Source organism: Saimiri boliviensis, chromosome 17, assembly GCF_048565385.1.
Source record: "Saimiri boliviensis isolate mSaiBol1 chromosome 17, mSaiBol1.pri, whole genome shotgun sequence".
NCBI lineage: Eukaryota > Metazoa > Chordata > Mammalia > Primates > Cebidae > Saimiri > Saimiri boliviensis.
Genome location: NC_133465.1, coordinates 70,844,978 through 70,862,729, shown reverse-complemented (window position 1 = coordinate 70,862,729; position 17,752 = coordinate 70,844,978). Strand labels below are relative to the sequence as shown.

General features: G+C 65.8%; 1 protein-coding gene across 4 annotated transcripts in view; it reads right to left on the bottom strand.

Annotated features, from left to right (window-relative positions):
• BAHCC1 (BAH domain and coiled-coil containing 1) overlaps window positions 1–17,752 on the bottom strand; it is a 62,469-nt gene that overhangs the window by 17,119 nt on the left and 27,598 nt on the right. For 3 of the 4 annotated variants that reach the window (XM_074389051.1, XM_074389052.1, XM_074389053.1), the window contains exons 3-10: window positions 17,305–17,484; window positions 8,131–8,253; window positions 3,160–4,914; window positions 2,851–2,959; window positions 2,280–2,467; window positions 2,019–2,177; window positions 1,668–1,837; window positions 1,200–1,515 (exon numbers count right to left, since the gene is read on the bottom strand). In XM_074389051.1, coding sequence (XP_074245152.1) covers window positions 1,200–1,515; window positions 1,668–1,837; window positions 2,019–2,177; window positions 2,280–2,467; window positions 2,851–2,959; window positions 3,160–4,914; window positions 8,131–8,253; window positions 17,305–17,484 — 3,000 coding nt within the window. The remainder of the gene's footprint in view (window positions 1–1,199; window positions 1,516–1,667; window positions 1,838–2,018; window positions 2,178–2,279; window positions 2,468–2,850; window positions 2,960–3,159; window positions 4,915–8,130; window positions 8,254–17,304; window positions 17,485–17,752) is intronic. The other variant, XM_074389054.1, reaches the window with a different exon arrangement.

Sequence of the window (17,752 nt, the reverse complement as noted above, 5' to 3'; positions counted from 1 at the left end):
AGGAGCGGTGGGGAGGGAGTGTCCTAGAATGGGACGAGGAACGGTGGCCTCGAACCCTCAGACCCAAGCCCATGCGGGAGAGTCCGGGGCCAGCTGCAGGCCTGCAAGGCTGATGGAAAGTGTTAGTGTTAGGTTAATCAAGGCGGGGACCTGGCGGGGTGCGTGGCTCATGCCCACAATCCCAATACTTTCGGAGGCTGAGGGAGGAGAATCATTTAAGGCCAGGAGTTCAAGACCAGCCTGGGCAACAGAGTGAGCACCCCCACTATAGAAACATTAAAAAACGATGAGCTGGGCATGGCGGGGAGCGCCTGTGGTCCCGGCGACACGGGAGGCGGTGGTGGGCGGATGGCGTGAGCCCAGGAAGACAGGCTGCAGTGACGCACGTTTGTGCCACTGCACTTCAGCCTGGGCGACAAAGGGAGACCCTGTCTCAAAAAAAAAAAAAGTGTGAGCAGCTTGAGGCCACGCCCTCCTTCCCCACCAGAGTGGCCTTAAAGCTCCCCCAACAACCCTGGCCACCTGGGGGAGCTATGTCTGGGACCCTGTGGTGTGGGCAGCCGGAACGGGGGCATTTGTACAGCATGATGCTTGGGTCAGGGTTTTCCCTGAGCCGGCAGCATGTCAGAGGCATCACGTCCCATTAGCTGCAAAGAAAAAAAAAAAAAAAAAAACCTAAGGGGAAAAAACTAAAAAACCCTCTGTGGGCTCCGTCTCCTGACTGTGAAACTGGGACGAGTTTTATGTTGGCCCACGGTTTCCAATGTGAACTCTCAGCCTCATTCAGAGAGAATCAAACAGGCTGGCAGGGGTGGGCAGGCGGGCAGCAGGGACCGAGACCACCCCCGCCCCACCCCCGGCAACCCTCCTTGCTGCCCCTCCCTCACCCAGCTTTACTGAGACCCTGACCTGCAGCCTGGTCAGGTCCCATGGCTGGTGCCCCCAGGGCGCCAGCACCACCACCAGCCGGCCCCGCCTGCATCACTGGGGAAGGTCCCCAACATGGCCGGCGGGGCTTCACGGTGCCTTTGTCAGCCCAGGGCCAGGAAGGAGGCGGCTAGGGCACGGTGTGGTTGTCGGCGGACTGGGAGGAGGGAAGAGGACGGAAGGGAAAAGCCAGGATGCCCTAGGCCTGGGCAGGCACAGGAGGGCTGGGCACACAGCACGGGGATCAGTCTGGGCCAGGCGGCTGCTCTCACCTGGTTTGGGTGTGACGATGTCGGCCTCTGGCTGCTGGCCCTCCCCATTCTTTTGCTCGGCACTGGGCACCCTGGAGCCAGGCCCGGGGCTGCCGGCAGGGCAGACATTTAAAGTGCACGGGGCGCTGGGCCGAGGTGGTGGGGTGGGGCAGCTGGGCAGGGGCTTCGGGGCGGGTGGGTGGCAGCAGGGTGGCAGCTTGGTGGGGCCTGCAGCGGGTGAGGGGGCGCCCGGGACCGTGGGGGTTAAGGCAACTGGCTTGTGGGTGGACTTCGGGGCAGGCTCTTCCAGCTCCAGGTGCTGGTCTTCAGGCTTCCGCTGTCAGGGAAGGGGAGAGGCTCAACCAGGGCCCCTGCTAGGGTTCATCCTGCTGCAGGGCAGGCGTGCAGGGGGCTCCTGGCGCCAGGGCCGGCCGGGCAGGGTGGGGGCTGGGGGAAGGCGGGGGCGTGCGGCCCAGGTGGGTTAGGTACCTGGAACTGGGCGGCCCTCTGCTGCTGCTGCTGCAAGGCATAGAGCTCCGGCTGGCGGAGGAGCTGCGGCCGCGCGTACACGGGGAGCTGGCCCGGGCGCTGCATGTGGGGGGCGGGGCCGCGGCCCCCATACACGGGGGGCCACAGCGAGGCCTGGTCCATGACATCTGCTGCGGGCAGGGCCGGGAGGGTCAGCCCAGCCTGGGAGGGGGCAGCTCTGGGCCGCTTCCCTGTATCCCCACCACCCTTTCCTCAGCCCAGGACGCCCGCTGCTCCCTCCAGAGCCCTGCCGAGCCCACTTTCACTGCCCCTCCTTAACGCCGGGCAGCGGCCTGGGCCAGGGGTCCTTACCAAGAGTGTGGGGGGCGCTGTGGGGTGTGGGCTCCGAGGGCAGGATGACCAGCTGCGTGGGGGCATCCTGGGGGAGGGGGAAGACCGAGGGCACAGGGCCGGCCACGGAGGCAGGGAAGCCGGGGGGCAGGTTCTGGTGCAGGGCAGGGTGCCCCAGGCCTGGAAAGCAGAGGCCGCAGTGGTGAGGCCTGCCTCCCTCGGGGGCCAGGAGAGAGCCCGTCAGCCCCAGGCCAGCCCCCGCCCCACCCTCGGAGCACTGACCGTAGGAGTGCCCCCCCATCCACAGGGAGGGGCTTCGGGTGCGGGGCAGCCAAGGTGCATGGGGGTGAGTGTGGGGGGCCGGGTCCCCCCCCAGCTGGCCACTCTGCATCATGAGGTGGGGGGCCAGGTCCCCAGGGCAGCTGCTTGGAGGGTGGATCCGGGTGAACTCTACGCGGTCTTTGCTGTCCCTGTAAGACGTGGAGCTCAGCCTGCCACCAGCAGCCAATGCCCGGCTCCCCATCCCACCCCCGCCACCAACCTGGGAGGGAGAACGGGGCCTGGAGGCTCGGGGAAAACCCCAGGCTCCAGCCTCAGCACTCTGCAGGGCTGACTGGGGGCCCTCTCCTGGCCCGGGTGGCTGACCTTACTGCTGCGGCGGGTTAGCCGAGATCCTCAACCCAGGGTGAGACCCCAGAAAGGCTCTAGGGGTGGGAACCACCTCACCCACGGCGGACCACACAGTCTGCTGCCCCAGTCACGACCACCCTTCTCTTTCTCCCTGTGGCTCTGAGCGGGGACCTCCACGCCCAGGCCCGGCCCTACTCCCCAGGGCCACAGGCCCGGCTCTCACTGCAGCAGCAGCTCACGGCTGGCCAGTCCCAGGCGGTCATCACACAGCCGGGTCCTCTCCTCCTCGGCCTCCAGGTCCAGCGCGTGTGTGGAACGGGGCACACCGCCGGCTGCACAGGGTGGAGATGGCAGAAGGCGGAGGGCTGGGGTGGCTGGGGGGCCCGAGGCCCTGAGGAGGGTCCCCTGGTCCTGGGGCCTTGGAGGGTCGGCCGAGGGCAGGGGTGGGAGCTGTGGGGAGGGGGGTGGGGCACGGGGCAGGGCCCGCTGGGCACCCTCGATGGGCCCGGTCTCCTCTCCGCAGGGCCCGTACCTTTGAAGGCGGGGGCGGCCCGGCCCTGCCGCACGCCGTTGGTGCCGTAGGCCGCCTCGGTGCGGCTCGCCGTGTCCTTCTGCCGGGCCAGGGCCACCGCGATGCCCACGGGGGGCTGCCGCACCTCCCCGTCACCGTGCGCAGCGTCGTGCTCCCGGCTGCGGGCACAGTCCGGCCTTTCTGCCTGGCCCGGGCCCTTGGAGGACGCGAACTTCGCTTCCTGCTGGACGCAGCTGGCCTTGAGGCCGCCCAGGCCCACCAAGGGCGCCTTCTGGCCCACCACCAGGGCCTGACGGCTGTACTTCAGCAGGTTCTTCATGGCGGAGACCTCATCTGGCGGCGCGGGCAGCTCCTGGGGCAGGAGGGGCGCCTGCTGCAGGCCGCCGCCGAAGGGGTCCAGGTAGGCGCCGGCCTTACGTTCCTCACCGACGGCCATGGTGGTGCCCTGGCCGGCCTGGACACCCCACGGAGGCAGGTGGGGCCCGCTGTAGCCCAGGGATGCCAGCTCCAGGGACTTGCGCTTGGCCTCGGCCCCAACGCCCCCCGTATCCACCTCGGGCGCCACCAAGTGCTGCTGATGCCGGATCCTTGCCACCTTCTGCGCCCCAGGGGGGCCGGCTGGGGCTTCCTTGCCAGCTGTCTTCTCTAAAGTGCAGCAGGCCTGGGGGGCCTTCCCGCCCAGCGGGTCCTGGTGACCAGGCCGGGCGCAGTCTTGGGAAGGGGTGGGTAACTCGAAGTAGCCGCTTTTGTCCAGACTGCCCTTAGGGAGTGCGGGGAAGGGGGCCTCAGGGCCCGCGCTGCCGAGATAGTCCAGACCCTTCAGCCGGGGGTTGAGGGCCGCCTCGAAGCCCCCCGGCCGCCGCTCGGCCTTGCCCTCCGCCTTCAGGTGGGCATAGGAGATTCCGTAGGGTGCGGCGTGCTCAGGGGCCATGGCTCCCTCTGGGTGCCGCTCCTTGCCCTCGCCCGCTATGGCGCAGGCCTCAGCGGCCTGGAACGGGCGGCTCTTGTCGGCCAGGTGTCCCACAGAAGGCACGAAGGTGGGCCCGCTGGCCTTTAGGTCCCGGGGGACTTTGTCCTGCAGTGGGCAGAGCCCGTCGGGGCCCCCATGCAGCTGCAGGCAGGGGAAGGAGCCGGCGGCCGTGCTGAGGGGTGGGGGCGGCCCGGCGGGCAGGCCGGACTGGACGGGGTAGGACGCGGCGTGGTGCAGCATCTGCCGCCGCTCCAGGCACTCGCTGAAGGCTGGCCCAGGCTCTGAGGGGCCCGCTGCCTCCTTGGCACAGCGCCCAGCGGTCGCCACCCCGGCACCAGGCCGCCCCAGCACGCCCCCTGCACAGCTGGCTAGCGAGGCCCTGCCCATGTCACCGTTGAGCACCTTGGTGTTGAGGAGGCAGGAGGGGAGGTGCTTAGGGCGGCCCTCGCAGGCTCCTCGGGCGGCGGGGCCCCCCTCCCTGCAGTGCCCGTCTGCTGGCACAGGTAGCACCAGCTTGTGCCGCTCCTTGCCACTGTCCTCCTCTGCTGCCGGCCGCTCCTTGCCCTCAGCCGCCTTGCCCACCTTCTCTCTGCCCAGCTCTTTGCCCATGAGGAAGCGGTCAAAGTCCTTGGGGCCTTTCTGCAGGGAGCCAGCCTCACCCCGGTCTCGATCCCGGCTACAGGAGCCCATGGGGTGGGTGGGAGCGGCCCGGGCCACGCTAGGGAAGTTGTGGTTGGCTGGCAGCAGCGTGGGCTGGGGCGGCAGGTTGCGCAGGTAGAAGTTATCTGCAGGGAAAGAGCCAAGGTTGACGGGAGGCCTTGAGGGTGAGGCTGGAGAGACTCCCTGAGACAGTGCTCCCAGAGCCTCCCGGACACCAGCTGGCACCGACCCCAGGTTACAGCCTGGGGAAGGGTTTTGCTTTTTTTTTTTTTTTTTTTTTTTAAATAAAATTGTGTGAAATATGGGCAGCATAAAATTTCCCATTTTGGTGCACCATTCAGGGGCGCTCGTCACATCCCCCCGGCCATGTCGCCGTCACCACCATCCATGGCTGGAGTCTCTCACCCTCCCAAACGGCAGCTCTGTCCCTAAGACATACTCACCGTCTGCCCCAGAGCTAACTTCCACCCAGCCCCCACACCTCAGAGACGGGAGACGTAAACCTGAGGCCAGTGTCCCCTGCCTGGCCAGTGCCTGTGGGGATTTTGGGGGGCAGCGGGGCAGGCCGGCAGTGTCACGGAGCGGCCCAGCAGGGTCTTTACCAGCAGGCGCCGGGACCTCAGGGACAGGTGGCAAGCGAGCTCCCGGCACCCCCAGAGGAGGGGCGTGGAAGGACAGGTGGGCGAGGAGGATGGGCTCACCAACCTCCTGGACACCCTGGGATCTCCCAGCCCCGACACCCCCAGCCTCTCATCTGGATGCCTCAGGCTGGTGGGTTGAAATGGAGAAAGGCCAGTGGCTTCGGGAGCAGAGAACGGGAGCTGTGCTCACCCAGAGGAAGTCTGGGGACTCCCTCTGCAGTCCCTGGAATGGCTGCCCAGCCTGGGCCGCGGCCTGGGCCCACCCTTCCTGGCTAGGGTCTGCCCCAAGCTCTCCACACTCCAGCTGCTCTGGGGGTACCCATCTCCCCACAGAGGGGGCCAGGTCACCGCCTCTGGGGACCCCAGGGAACCTGCCCCTCCCCATGCCCAGCTGGGTGGGTGGGCAGCAGGGTGGTGCCAAACTCGGAGGGAGCAGACAAGGGGGGAAACAAAAGAAACATTTGGAACTTGTAAAATTGTCCTCAGGCATGTAAATTCCTTGTCAATTTCCTGCTAATTAGAAACAAGGAGGAAGGGGAGCGGGAAGGGGCTAGCCCCAGCGAAACCTAATTAGCTCCATTTCCAAAACCAAATACTGTTCTTGGACGCAGCTCCACCACAATATTGTGAAAGCCGAGAGGCCTGGCCGGCCCACTGCCCAGAGGGAGTCCCCTGCGCTGGTGGAGGGGTTGGGTTTCGGGGGCTGGGACCAGCCACCTGCCCGACCCTGACAAACGCTGTCAAAAGAGCTGCGTGCGTGCTGGGCTGACGGGGGGTCTGGGGGAACGTGGCCCGCTGGGCTATCCTTGGACTGCAGAGCCCCTCAGCCTCCAGGTGCAGGAGCTGGGGTGTGGGGTGAGGAGACGAGGTGCCTGTCCTGGGTCGGACCTGAGTCTGCTGGGTGGGGCTGGTGGTGAGTTCCTGGCCCCCATGCCCACGGCCCTGCAGCTGGCCGGCCTGGGCAAGGCCAGGCCCTCCTGAGTCTCAGCTATCTTGGGCTCCTGCAGGCCAGCAGGTGCAGGCCACAGGAAGGTCTTGGAGTGTGAGTGTGGGGTGCGGAGGGGGGGCTGAGGGCCTCAGGTCCCCACCCCCCAGCTCACATTCAGAATTGGGGGTCATCATGGCCACTCGTGGGCACAGGCTCACTGGGGTCCCTCCCTCCATTCCCTGCAGGGTGTCCAGTCCACCTCCCAGCCCCTTCGGGGGGCTTTTTGGGCCTCTCCTCTGCCCCCACCCTGAGCTCCAGCCCTAAACGCCAGGGCTCCCGTGCTCCCAGGGGCTGTGCGGAAGGAAGCCATCTGTCCCAGCCTCCCTCCTCACCCGCCGCAGCCTGGGCATCCCCCTCCACAGTTAGGACAACCTCCCGGTCCACCCTCCATACCACTACCCCGTGTGTCCAAACACCTCTCAGATCCTCTTGGGGAGATGCCCAAGCCTCTTTGCACTGGAGTGGAACTCACCCCTCCCTCCAACTGCTCCTCCCAGGTGTGCCCTCCCATAGCCCAGGCCAGACACTGGGGGTCACCTAGACCCCTCTGTCCCTCCCTGCTCCCAATCCCCCTCCTAGCTCTCACCGAGGCCGGCCCCTGTGGAACCCCACACCGATACTGCTTTTCATCGGAGCACCGTAACCAACCTGGTAAGTGACAGACAGCTTCCTGCTCCAGCCTCCTGGTGCCACCCCAAGGAGGACTTTTAAAAATGCAAATGAGGCCAGGTGCGGTGGCTCACGCCTGTAATCCCAGCACTTTGGGAGGCTGAAGTGGGCAGATCATGAGGTCAAGAGATCGAGACCATGGTGAAACCCTGTCTCTACTAAAAAATACAAAAATTAGCTGGGCGTGGTGGCGCGCGCCTGTTGTCCCAGCTGCTTGAGTCTGAGGAAGGAGAATTGCTTGAACCCGGGAGGCGGAGGTTGCAGTGAGCTGAGATCGTGCCACTGCACTCCAGCCTGGTGCCGGACAACAGAGCAAGACTCTGTCTCAAAAATTAAAAAAAAAAAAAAAAAAAGCAAATGAAATGTCACCCCACCAGAAGAAACCCACCTTGGAGATAAGGACCCATACCTGTCCACCTCCAGCCAGGCCCTCTCGGGGACTTGCTGGCACCAGGACTTGGCCAGTGTGGTCCTGCGATTCCCCTTCCCCAAGGCCCCGCTGGCTCTGCCTTCTCAGCCAAGACTCAGAAACTCTGTGTCCCTTTTTCGGGGATGCCTGCGGCCAGTGCGGTGAGCAACACCTCTGTCCACTAGGGCACCGGGAGGCGGGAGCTGAGGGGCTGGGCCCAGGCCAGCAACTGTGTGAGCCAGGAAGCGCAGGCTTCTGTGGGATGCCTCCTCCTCCGAAGCCACCCCAGGATCCCCGGGCTGCCAGGGGCTGCAGGCAAGGCCAGATCCCGCGGAAGCTGGTGGGGCTAGGGTGATGAGGAAGCCGGGCACCAGCTCAGCTGCTCCCGCCTGAGCACTGAGAGGTCGTGAGACAGTGTGGCTAGAGCTAGACCTGGGAACTGAACCTGCGTCTGGCGGCAGTCCTGGGTCCCTAGGTTTAAATCCCAAGGGGCATGCCCACCCTCTCCTCCAGCCCCTACCCTGGCTTCAGTGACACCCGGTGGGCGGGCTCACCAAGGAGGCCTTGACGCTCCTGTGCCCCCTCCCCGCCTCCCGCACGCCCTGCTCCCCGAGCTGGCCCGTGCCACACTTGCCTTTTTGGGTTCCATAGAAACGGTGCTGCCCGTAGAGAACGTTGCTGTTTCCATGGTGATCCAAGTGGCTCACGGGTAGGAAGGTGGATGCCAGACTCCCCGAAAATCTGGGGTACCCAGGAGCTAGAGGAGCAAGGAGACCCGGTTGCAGAGGCACCTCCCAGCCTCCCGGCCGCCATCGCCCTGACCGCAGAGAGGCGAGAAGCCGTCGGTCGGCCCAGGAGCGGTGCCCCTCGGAGCCCAGCACACAGCCGCCGGGGGAAATCAGCCCGTCAATACATCATATTAACTCTGACTCGACTAATGCCATCCCTCCGGTGCAGCACAAATTGAATTGCTGATGGGATGGGGCGGGGGGGGGGACGGACGAGGGGCCTCGGTTCCCTCCCAGCGGCGCTCAGCATCGCGGAAGCTCCCAGGCCGGGCCACAAAAGGGATTCTGGGAAGGCTGCGCGGGAAGAGGGGCACCGTGGACAGATGCTGCTGCACCAAGGGCCACAGGCAGGAGAGCGGGGCCCGGGCGTGGCCTCCCCGACAGGCCCCAGGGCCCAGTGGACAGCCATGCCAGGGGCCAGTGCGCGGCCGCCCGCCCCCTGCTGGGGGCACAGGTGTGCATCTGAGGCCAAGTTCCCACCATGGCAGGGCCTCTTCTAGCGCTGAGATCTGCACAGGGTGGAGGGGCCCCCAAAGAGTTCCCTGCACAGGCCCCAGCCCCAAAATCCCAAGCGGGAACTCCAAGTCATGCCAGCCAGGCCACTCTCTGGACAAAGGGGTCTGTCCCTCAAGTCAGCCAAATTTCTGAGCAGCCTGCCCCTGCCCAGCACAGGAAAGCCAGCCACACTCAGCCACCCTCTTGCTGGCCCTGGGCCTTGGGACAGCTCTGGCTGTGTGGGGGCACGCCTGACCCCACCCCAGGGATGAAGGCCCAGCCAGTGGGTTGGGACAGGGCCGAGCATGGCCTGGGAGGCTTGTGGGCACCTGCTCCCGGTCCAGGCACTGCAGGGGGCAGTTCTGCTGGACCAGGGACACCAGCCACAAGGAGTGTGACTTCTGGTTCCCCAGCAGGCCCTGGGCCCCAGGCAGAGCACTCAGACAGACCCACCCAGTCCCAGCCCACCACGGTGCTGCCTGAAGGTGAGGGCCGAGGGGCTGGCTGTGGCTGGGGGTCCGGCAGCCCTCTGTAGGCCTGAGAAGATGTTTGAAGGAGCAATCCAGAGCTTCAAGCTGCCAGAATGAACCAGAACGAATGCAGCTGGGCTGGGGCACCCACTAAAACTCCTGCTCTGAATCTTCCCTGGAAATTCGGCCCCCAAGTCCAAAAGGGGCACCCCAGACCCCAATCCCAGCAGGTCCCCAGCAGCAGCAGGCACAACCAGCCATCAATCTTCTCTGGCTCCTGGATCCCAGAGCCAGAGATCCAGAAGTGGGAAATCTGTGGCGCTGGGGCCCCAGGAGATGCTCCAGGAAACCTGAGCTCTGTTGCCGGCTCCAAGGATGCACCCCACACCCGCCCCATTTGGAGTCTCTCGCAGGGCATGAGCACAGGGAGGGCTGAGAAGTCCTGCGATGTGGAGCCTGGCAGGACCCAGTCCCGTCTCCCTGTGAGGCAGCACGGCCCAAGCCAAGTCTGGGGACCTGGGGAAGGCACCCTGGCCCCGCCACAGCCCTGCAGCTGCCCTCCAGCTGAGGACACGCGGCTGAGGCTCGAGCCTGGTCTGCGTGGGAGCTGCATCTGGAGCAGATGTTTACCAGATTAAACTCTGCTCCTGGAAGACTCCACAAAGGCTGAGAGCGATGGGGTGGGAGTGACCTGGGACGGGGGAGTCGGGGAGCAGCAGGCAGGGGGCAGGGCCCGGGGGGCACTGGTTAAACCTCCCAAGCTGTCCCCTTTTAATTGGCTGCTGTTTAACGTTTTAGAGGCCTCGTTTTGGTAAACAGAAGTCTGTAAATTCCTCCTTCCCAGACACTGTTTCCCGGGCATTGAGCCCCTGTTCCCTCTCCAGAGACCCGGGCCTCCAGCACACCCACTCTCTGGGGGAGCAGGCGCTCAGCTGCCTGAGGAGTGGGCTCCTTCTTGCTGGTCCCCTCTGGGGCCAGCTGAAGGTGGGCGGCTGTGTGTGTCCCTCCACTGCTGGGCCTTGGCTGGTGGCCCCTGGGCTGGGGAGCAGGGCGGCATCCACCAGGGCCCTGAGACCAAAGCCCTGGCTGGCGCCTCGTCCCGTCCTTGCCTGCTTGACTCCCCACCACTGAGGCCCCAGAGGGGAAATTAGGGAGCCGGGGGAGGAGGAGGAGGGAGTAGGGAGATGGGGTGCAGGGGCAGGGAGCAGAGAGGAAGGGGCTGGGGTGCCAGGGAGGCCCAGCCAGCAGGATGGGGTCATCTTTGGGCAGGGGGCAGAGAGAGGAAGGGAAGAAGAGGCCCCACAAGAGGCAGAAAGCCCCTTTCTTTTTCCCAAGCCTGTAGTCTCTGAATTGAAAAAGGAAATAAAAAAATGATTTTTATGAATCAGAACAGCTGTTCTGAGACCAGAAGGCAGAAGGCAGAAGGCAGGGCTGCTGTGGCCGGGCCAGGGACACGCAGGCGTCCTGGAAGGGGCTGCCACTGAGGAGTGGGGTGGTGGTTCTGGGTACGGCTCCAGGGGGATAGTGGAGACCGCAGATGGCAGGAAGGGGACACTCAGGGGCCAGAGACCAAGAGGGCCCAGCCAGCAGGGCCTGGGAGCACACGGATCCACAAGCCAAAGCTCCCGCTAGAATGTAGGGACCGCGGAACCTCCCCTTCCCAGACCCCTGTGAGACAGGAACTTTTATGATCACCCCAACAAACAAGGACAAGCCTGGGCTAAGCAAACCGCCCAGAGAGGTGAGCAGGACTCAAGCCTGCTGACGTCTGGGCTCCTGGTGCCCTCGGAGCCTGGTGGACTATGGGAAAGAGCCCTGGGGGCAGTGGGGTCACACCGAGGTCCCCACATCCTGCCCCTGTGGCTGTGGTAGGCAGGAGACTCCAAACTCAGTCCTACGATGGGGCAGACCACAGGGGCCAGAGGCTCAAGGCACAAGCACCTGATGGGTGAATAAAGCCAGGAGGCCACATGTGGGCTGGAAGCCGGGGGATGCAATGACCACACACCCAGACCCCTCCCAGCCGACCCCAGGCCTGAGCTCACCGTATCTGGAGGGGTCACAGGTTGAAGGTGGGAGGATGCCTGTGGTGTGGGCAGGAGGAGGGGAGACAGTGGGCCCCAGTGGGAGTGGGGGCTGCCCATGGGCAGGGTTAAAGGACAGAAAGGTGCAAGGGCCTCGGTGGACTGTGACGCCTGCCCTGGGCACAGGAGGGGCCTCAGCGGTGGCCTCGGCTACAGACACTTCCCATTCCTGCTCTAGGACCTGAAGGGAATCACCTTGCAGCGGTCCCTTCCCTTGTCCTACCTGCTCTCTGCTGAACACCCCTGCTGCCCCCGCAGGCCGCTCACCCAGGTGGGCAGAACCCTGGGTGTCCAGGCTGTTTTAAAGTGCTGCTTCCAGGACACAAGTGGTTGGTGGGGGGATGGCAGATTCCTTCTCGGGGCTGGAGTGCCCAATCCCCGGGGCCTCCTGAGGCTTCCCCATCCACAGGCCTGCGGGGCACTGGCCTCAGGTGCAGGTCTGGCCAGCTCTGTCTGCTCCCAGGCTGAGCAAGGTGGCAAAGAGCGGGGGCAGGGGCCAGGTTCCCAGGGGAGCCTCTAGAATGCATGCAGTGGGCAGCCTGCCCATGATCCAGGAGCCAATCCCACAGGGAGGAGTGCGGCCTCCCTCGGGATGGGGGTGGGGGTGGGTCCAGGGCTGGGGCCCATCCTCAAGCCAGGGGAGAAAACAGCCAATCCTCAGAGCATGGAGCTAGAAGCCACCGCATGACCTGAAAGCCTTCGCTGGCACCCTGGACAGCAGCTCTGGCTGCCAGGGAACTCCCTCCTGCCTGCCCACCAGAAGCCTCCTCACGTTCTGCAGGCAGCATCCTTGACACGCCTGTCATTGCACCTGGGGCCACGGGCACACAACCAGCCCGCCCCACACACAGGCATGCAGGAGACGGTGTCCCTGCCAGGACAGCTGCACCCCCTCCAGTCAGGTGCAGGGATGTCAGCCCAGGAAGGCCGAATCCCAGCCCTGCTGACCAAGGCCTCTGGTCCCAGCACTGGACAACCACCGCAGGACACAGCGGGGAGAAGGTGCTTTCTGTGCCTGTATCCCATGGCATCTGAACAGCTATTCTCACTGGTGTGGCTGGCAGATGGGGAAACTGAGGCTGGGCATGTGACATCGAGGCTAAGGCAACTCTGGGTCTGTGAAGACCTCTCCCCTGCCCGCTGCTCTGTCCCGCCCTGTTCTGCAGCGCCTGGGTGTGGGCAAGGGCTCAGGTGCAGCCTCCTGGATCCCAGAGCAGCCTCTACCCCAAGCCCCTGGCTGAGTCCCTGGCTCTGGGAGAGCAAAGGGGACGCCACTCCAAAGCCCGGCAGCCCAGAGCGCAGGGAGGGGATGAGGGGACAGGCTCTCAGTCACACCCAGTCCTCAGCCTCAGCTTCCTCCCCTGTAAAATGGGAGCAAGTGCCACTGTGCAGTGCAACGTTGCCAGGAGGAGGCAGGGGCAGTCCCCGGGCAGGTCATGACACAAGGGCCGTCATCCTGCCCCACCTGGAGCCAGGGCTGGCCCTGGGAGCCCTGCAGGTGCAGGAACCTGGCTGGCCCTTTACCCAAACCAGGGCTGGGCATCTCCCCAGCCTCCCCGGGGCTCAGGTTCTGCCACCTGGGATGCCCCTACCCCCAGCCACCCTGTGCAGCCCTCTGCCAAGTGTGGACCTGGATGCTGGCCACCACCCTGCCCTCAACAGTGATGGGCAGCACTTAGCCAGGCTGTCAACACTGGGCTCTTAGTCTTGGCGGGCTGGGGGTTGGGAACTTCCGAGGGCTCAAGGGCAGACTCCAGTGGGGATAGGAGGCTGGGACCCTGGCAGGGCGGGCCATGGTGAGGTGCGGAAGGGCTGGCTCTGGAAAGCCACAGGACGCCTCTGGAAGGGTCACAGGCCTGGATGGAGCAGCCTCCCTCTGGCTCCGAGAAGCTGGCGGGAGATGGCCTGCCTGGTAGGGCCCCTCCATCCCCACGTGGGACCACCACGCTGGGATGCCCACGCTGTCCCTCACATCCCAGGGAGTCAGCTTGTCCCCACTGGCTCAGCTCTCCGTCGTACATGGAAGGGGATGGCAGGTCTGGACAGGGCAAGGGAACCGCCACCTGGATGTGAGACCAGGTAGAAATGTCAGTGCTGGGGTGGTCAGTGGGCCTGTGGGGAACAGATCAAGAGGCCGTTTTGGCCACCAAGGAAACCGTGGCCAGGAGAGGAAGGATTTGCCAACAGTCTGGGAGGAAGTGGCAGGTCCCGGGCTGGCATCACGAGAAGGACAGAGCTGGGGCCCCAGCACCTGAGGGCACTCGGGGCGGGTGGACCTGTGCCCTCAGAGGTGTGTCCCTCAAACAGATGTGGTCCTGGCTCCTGCTCACCCCCAGAAGCCCCCAAGAGTCCTGAGACCTCAGAGGTGATGGCGAGGACAGGGAGTGGCTGGCAGGACGCAGGAAGCTGTGGGGCTCCGACAGCAGGGCACACTCAGCGTGTGCAGCCCAGCCCCCCAGCCCCCCAAGCTGGCCGGGCCCGGGGAGAAGTGCCTCTGCCGGAGCTGGCCAGGTCCAGTGAGAAGCGCCCCCCGACCCCCACCAAAGCTGGCCAGGCCCGGTGAGAAGTGAACCCCCCCGAGCTGGCTAGGCCTGGTAAAAAGTGGCCTCCCTGGAAGTGGCCATACCCTGTGAGAAGTGGCTGCTGAGGGGGGCGTGGTTCTGAATAAGAGCTGGCCAGGTGGATAGCCAGTGCCTGTGTGTGTGCCCACCACTGCCAAGGCCCCTCCAGGTGGCACAAGAGACCATGAGTAGCCCCAGCAGGCAGCTCAGCAGCCCCCACCCCCACCCCTTCCCAGCTGAGCCCCCCAAGAACAGAATCCCCTTTCACTGGTCCTGTGGGTGGTCCCCGCCAGGCAGCTGGGGGGCGCGGTGGGGAGGGAGGGGGCCGGACCTGCCGACAATAGGACCAGCTGTGCCTGTCCCCACCCCCACTCTCACCCACCCAGGAGTGGCTGGCCAGCAGGAGCTTACCTCTGCCCTGGCCAGTTCCGTTGCCCGCCCCCAGCCCAAGCCCCAGGGAGGCCCACTGCTGGCGGGAACCCGAGCCTTGGGTGAGCCTGCGGGCCAGGAGGCGCAGAGCTGAACAGACGGGCTCTGCCCGGGCCAGATGTTCTGGGGCGGCTCCTCCAGCTCCAGGCTGCCTCTGCAGCACCCCCGGCTTCCCCCCCAGGGCCCTGCAGATGGGGAGAGAGGAGGCCCCGCCTGGTGTGGGGGGTTCCTGGGGCTACCCCAACCTGGGTTCCTACTGGCCTGCCCCTTCTGGCCTCCCTGGGCTGGGCACCTGCCTCCCGCCCATCCTGGGCCACTGGAAGGAAACGTGGGCGAAGCAGACCGCCCAGGCAGCCCGCTGTGCCTGCCCGGGGTGGGGGGGGCCACGCTCCGGCCGAGCCGCGTGCCCCCCGCCCACCTCACTCCCCTTCCCCTGAACACACATGGCAGAGAAACAGGCCCGGTGTATGGGGAGCCAGCTGGCACCCCGTCAAACTAGCAGCCAGGCACGCTGCCCGGGCAGCCAGCCAGCATCTCACCCCGGCCCGCCCGCCCTGGCCTCTGCCGCTCAACTCACAGTGCCGCAGCTCCATGCGGCCTGTCCGCCTGTCAGGGAGCATGGCTGAGTGGCGGGGAACCCCCGAGGGGAGGGGATCCCAGGGGGCGGGGCCGCAGAACTGAAGGCGGTACAGGCGCAGGGAGCGGAGGCACGGCCTCACAGGTGTGTGGCCTTGGAGGCTCTGCCACCCTCAGGGCACTCTCCTACCCACGCCCCTTCTCAGCCCTGGCGGGGACCTGCATTCTGGGGCCCAGGCGGCTCAGAGGCCATGCCCCAGTCCCCTTGTCCTGCCTCCATCTGTGCTTGTCCACCTGGTCCCTGCCCCGCATTCGTGCCCACCCCACCTGACAAGGACGGGGGGAGATGCAGCTCGCTCAGCTGGGCGCCAGGTGCCCAGCCTGGTGGACAGATTAACCTCCTTGGCGTGGCACAGCCGGGGCACTGCAGGCACTGTCCTCTGCTCAGGCCACCCCTGCCCGGAGGAGCTGCTTCCCTGGGACGCAGACGGAAGAGGCTCAGAAGCCCCGATGCCAGGCGCTCCTGCTGACGCTTGTGGCTGGACACTGGCCTCCCACTCAGCCGGGGAACTCAGGGCTCAGGGGCAGATGGAACCGGCTGATGCCGGGTGGTGTGAGGGGCTGAGGGTTGGTAGGGGTCCCGGGGTGGGATGTGGCAAGTCCGCCCAGGCAGCCGTTGGCGAGAAGGGAAGTGAGTGTCTGGAGGCCGTTATGGGTGCTGCCTGCCCGCGGGCCGCCGCACACTCACCCTCGGAGCAGCTCCCAGAAGGGCAGCCGGGGGCGCCAAGGCAGGTGGCGCTACCCACAAACGGCCCTCCTTGCTGGTGGGGTCCCCCGGGGTGGGCAGAGGGGGCGGGGTAGGGACTCTCTTCTGGCGCCGAGTGTGGGAGATGGGCTAGTGCCACTCTGGCCCTGACTAGGGGCCACCACTGCCAGGAGGGAAAGCAAGTCCGCCGGGCGGGTGGGTCTGGGCACCTGCAGCTGGGCCGTTGCGTCGGTTGCAGGGTGTTTGCTGCGGCTGCCGCAGGTCTCCCGTTCCTGCTCCCCACTTGCCAGGCCACCCTCCCCCGTCCTGCAGACATCCTGGGACACAGATGCCACGGCTGGCCTGGGCGTTCGCCCACAGACACAAAAGGCTGAGGCGGGGTGGGGGGGGGTAGGAGCCGGGAAGGCGGGTTCCCCACGGCTGGCCCAGGAGCCACGGCCAGCCTGGTCTCCCTCCAGGAGACCACTAGGAGCACAGTGGCGGGAGGAAGGGGCAGGGGAGCCTGGGCCCAGGACCCCATGCTGCCCACCTCGTCCCGAGGCAGGGGCGTCCCCTGCACCCGGGAAGAGGCTGTGCCTCACTGCCTGCCCAACGTGTGCGCCCTGCGCCGAGAGCCCAGATTATTTCAGCAACTGTCCCTCACTCGTCACCTGTTCTGTTTGGAAAACAGCCCCTTTCCTGTTGCACAAAGAGAGGTTTCTCTGCTTCCAGCAGTGCCGGGTGCTAATCTCCCTGCCTGGAACAGGGCGGCGGCGCGGTGTGTGGGTCCGCGGCGCTCTGTAAACACGGCGCCCGCCGCTCAGCAGTCATTGAGTTACGGCGGTGCCGGGTGCCAGGAGCGGAGAGTCCTGTGTGCCTGCTGCCAACTGCAATTACCTCTCTGCGTGCCAGCCGCGGGGGGCTTAACCCTTCCCACGCCACGGGGTTGGGGTGGCCTAGGGAATACCAGCAACTGTGGGGCCAGGGGCATGGGGGCCAGGGCCGCTGCCTACGCCGCAGGACAAGGGGTCTGAGCAACACGGGGAGCCAAGCAGGGGTGCCCTGCCAGGGAAAGGCCATGGGGGCTTCTAGGGGCCTCCTGCCGGCCAGGCAGTCTGAGAATAGCCAGGATTGGTGAGGTGCCTACTTCGTGCCTTCATGCCCAGGGCTGTGTCCCATGGGGAGGCAGGTGGCCTAGGAGGAACTCTTTGTCCTGGGCCAGGCCCTAGGGTGGCAGCCTATGCGTTGACAGCTCTCCCTGCCTGGCCCCCTCCCCCGCCGCTGGCACATCTGGAACCCTCCTCCCAGAGTCTGGGGAGGTGGGGCGCGGCCACGGTGAGGAGGCGGCCAGCCCAGCTGGGCTCCACATTTTCTCAGTCCCCCAGAGCCCCTCCTGGCCCCCACTTTCCCCCTCGTTGCCCATATGGAGCACACATCTGGCCAGGACCCCGGCCCAACAGGCCGCCCCTGTTTCCAACCGATCGCTGCCTCCTCAAGGGCTTCCTCAGCAGGGAGGGGGCTCAGCAGAGAGTGCTTGGCAACGCCCACCGGCCAGGCTCCCACTGTCCTGGGGGGAGCCCCTCACCTGCCCCTGGCCTGGGCACCAGGGTCAGTCTCTTGGCCACTAGGGCACCACTGGGAGCCCAGTCCACCAACTTACCTTCATGGGAGTGGGAGAACCAGATGTGGGAGGTGGCGGGGTGGGAGCCGCGGTAGGCCTGCTCAGGCGGGGACGAGCCGGGGCCGCTGGGGTGTGTGGACGCTGCCGAGCCCAGGCTGCTGGTGAGGAGGCTGCCCATGAAAGAGGAGGCCGGAGAACTTCCCATCAGGCGGCTGCTGGCTGTGGACACAGGGCAAGAGTGAGTCTGGGGGCAGCTCCGAGGGTGTGCTCAAGGCAGGGGCAACACCTCAGCCCTTCTCCAGGGGGGACTCTCAGCCCCAAACTCCCCCCGAGCCTTTGTCTTTAAACATTCAAGAAGCTGATGGTGGGAAAGGCTACCCACATACTCCTTTGACAGCCACACTCAGGTGGCTCAGGTGCTCTGGTACTGACACCCTCCTGCTGTTGCAAAACCCAAGAATGCCATCTTTGTCACAACGTCACCACC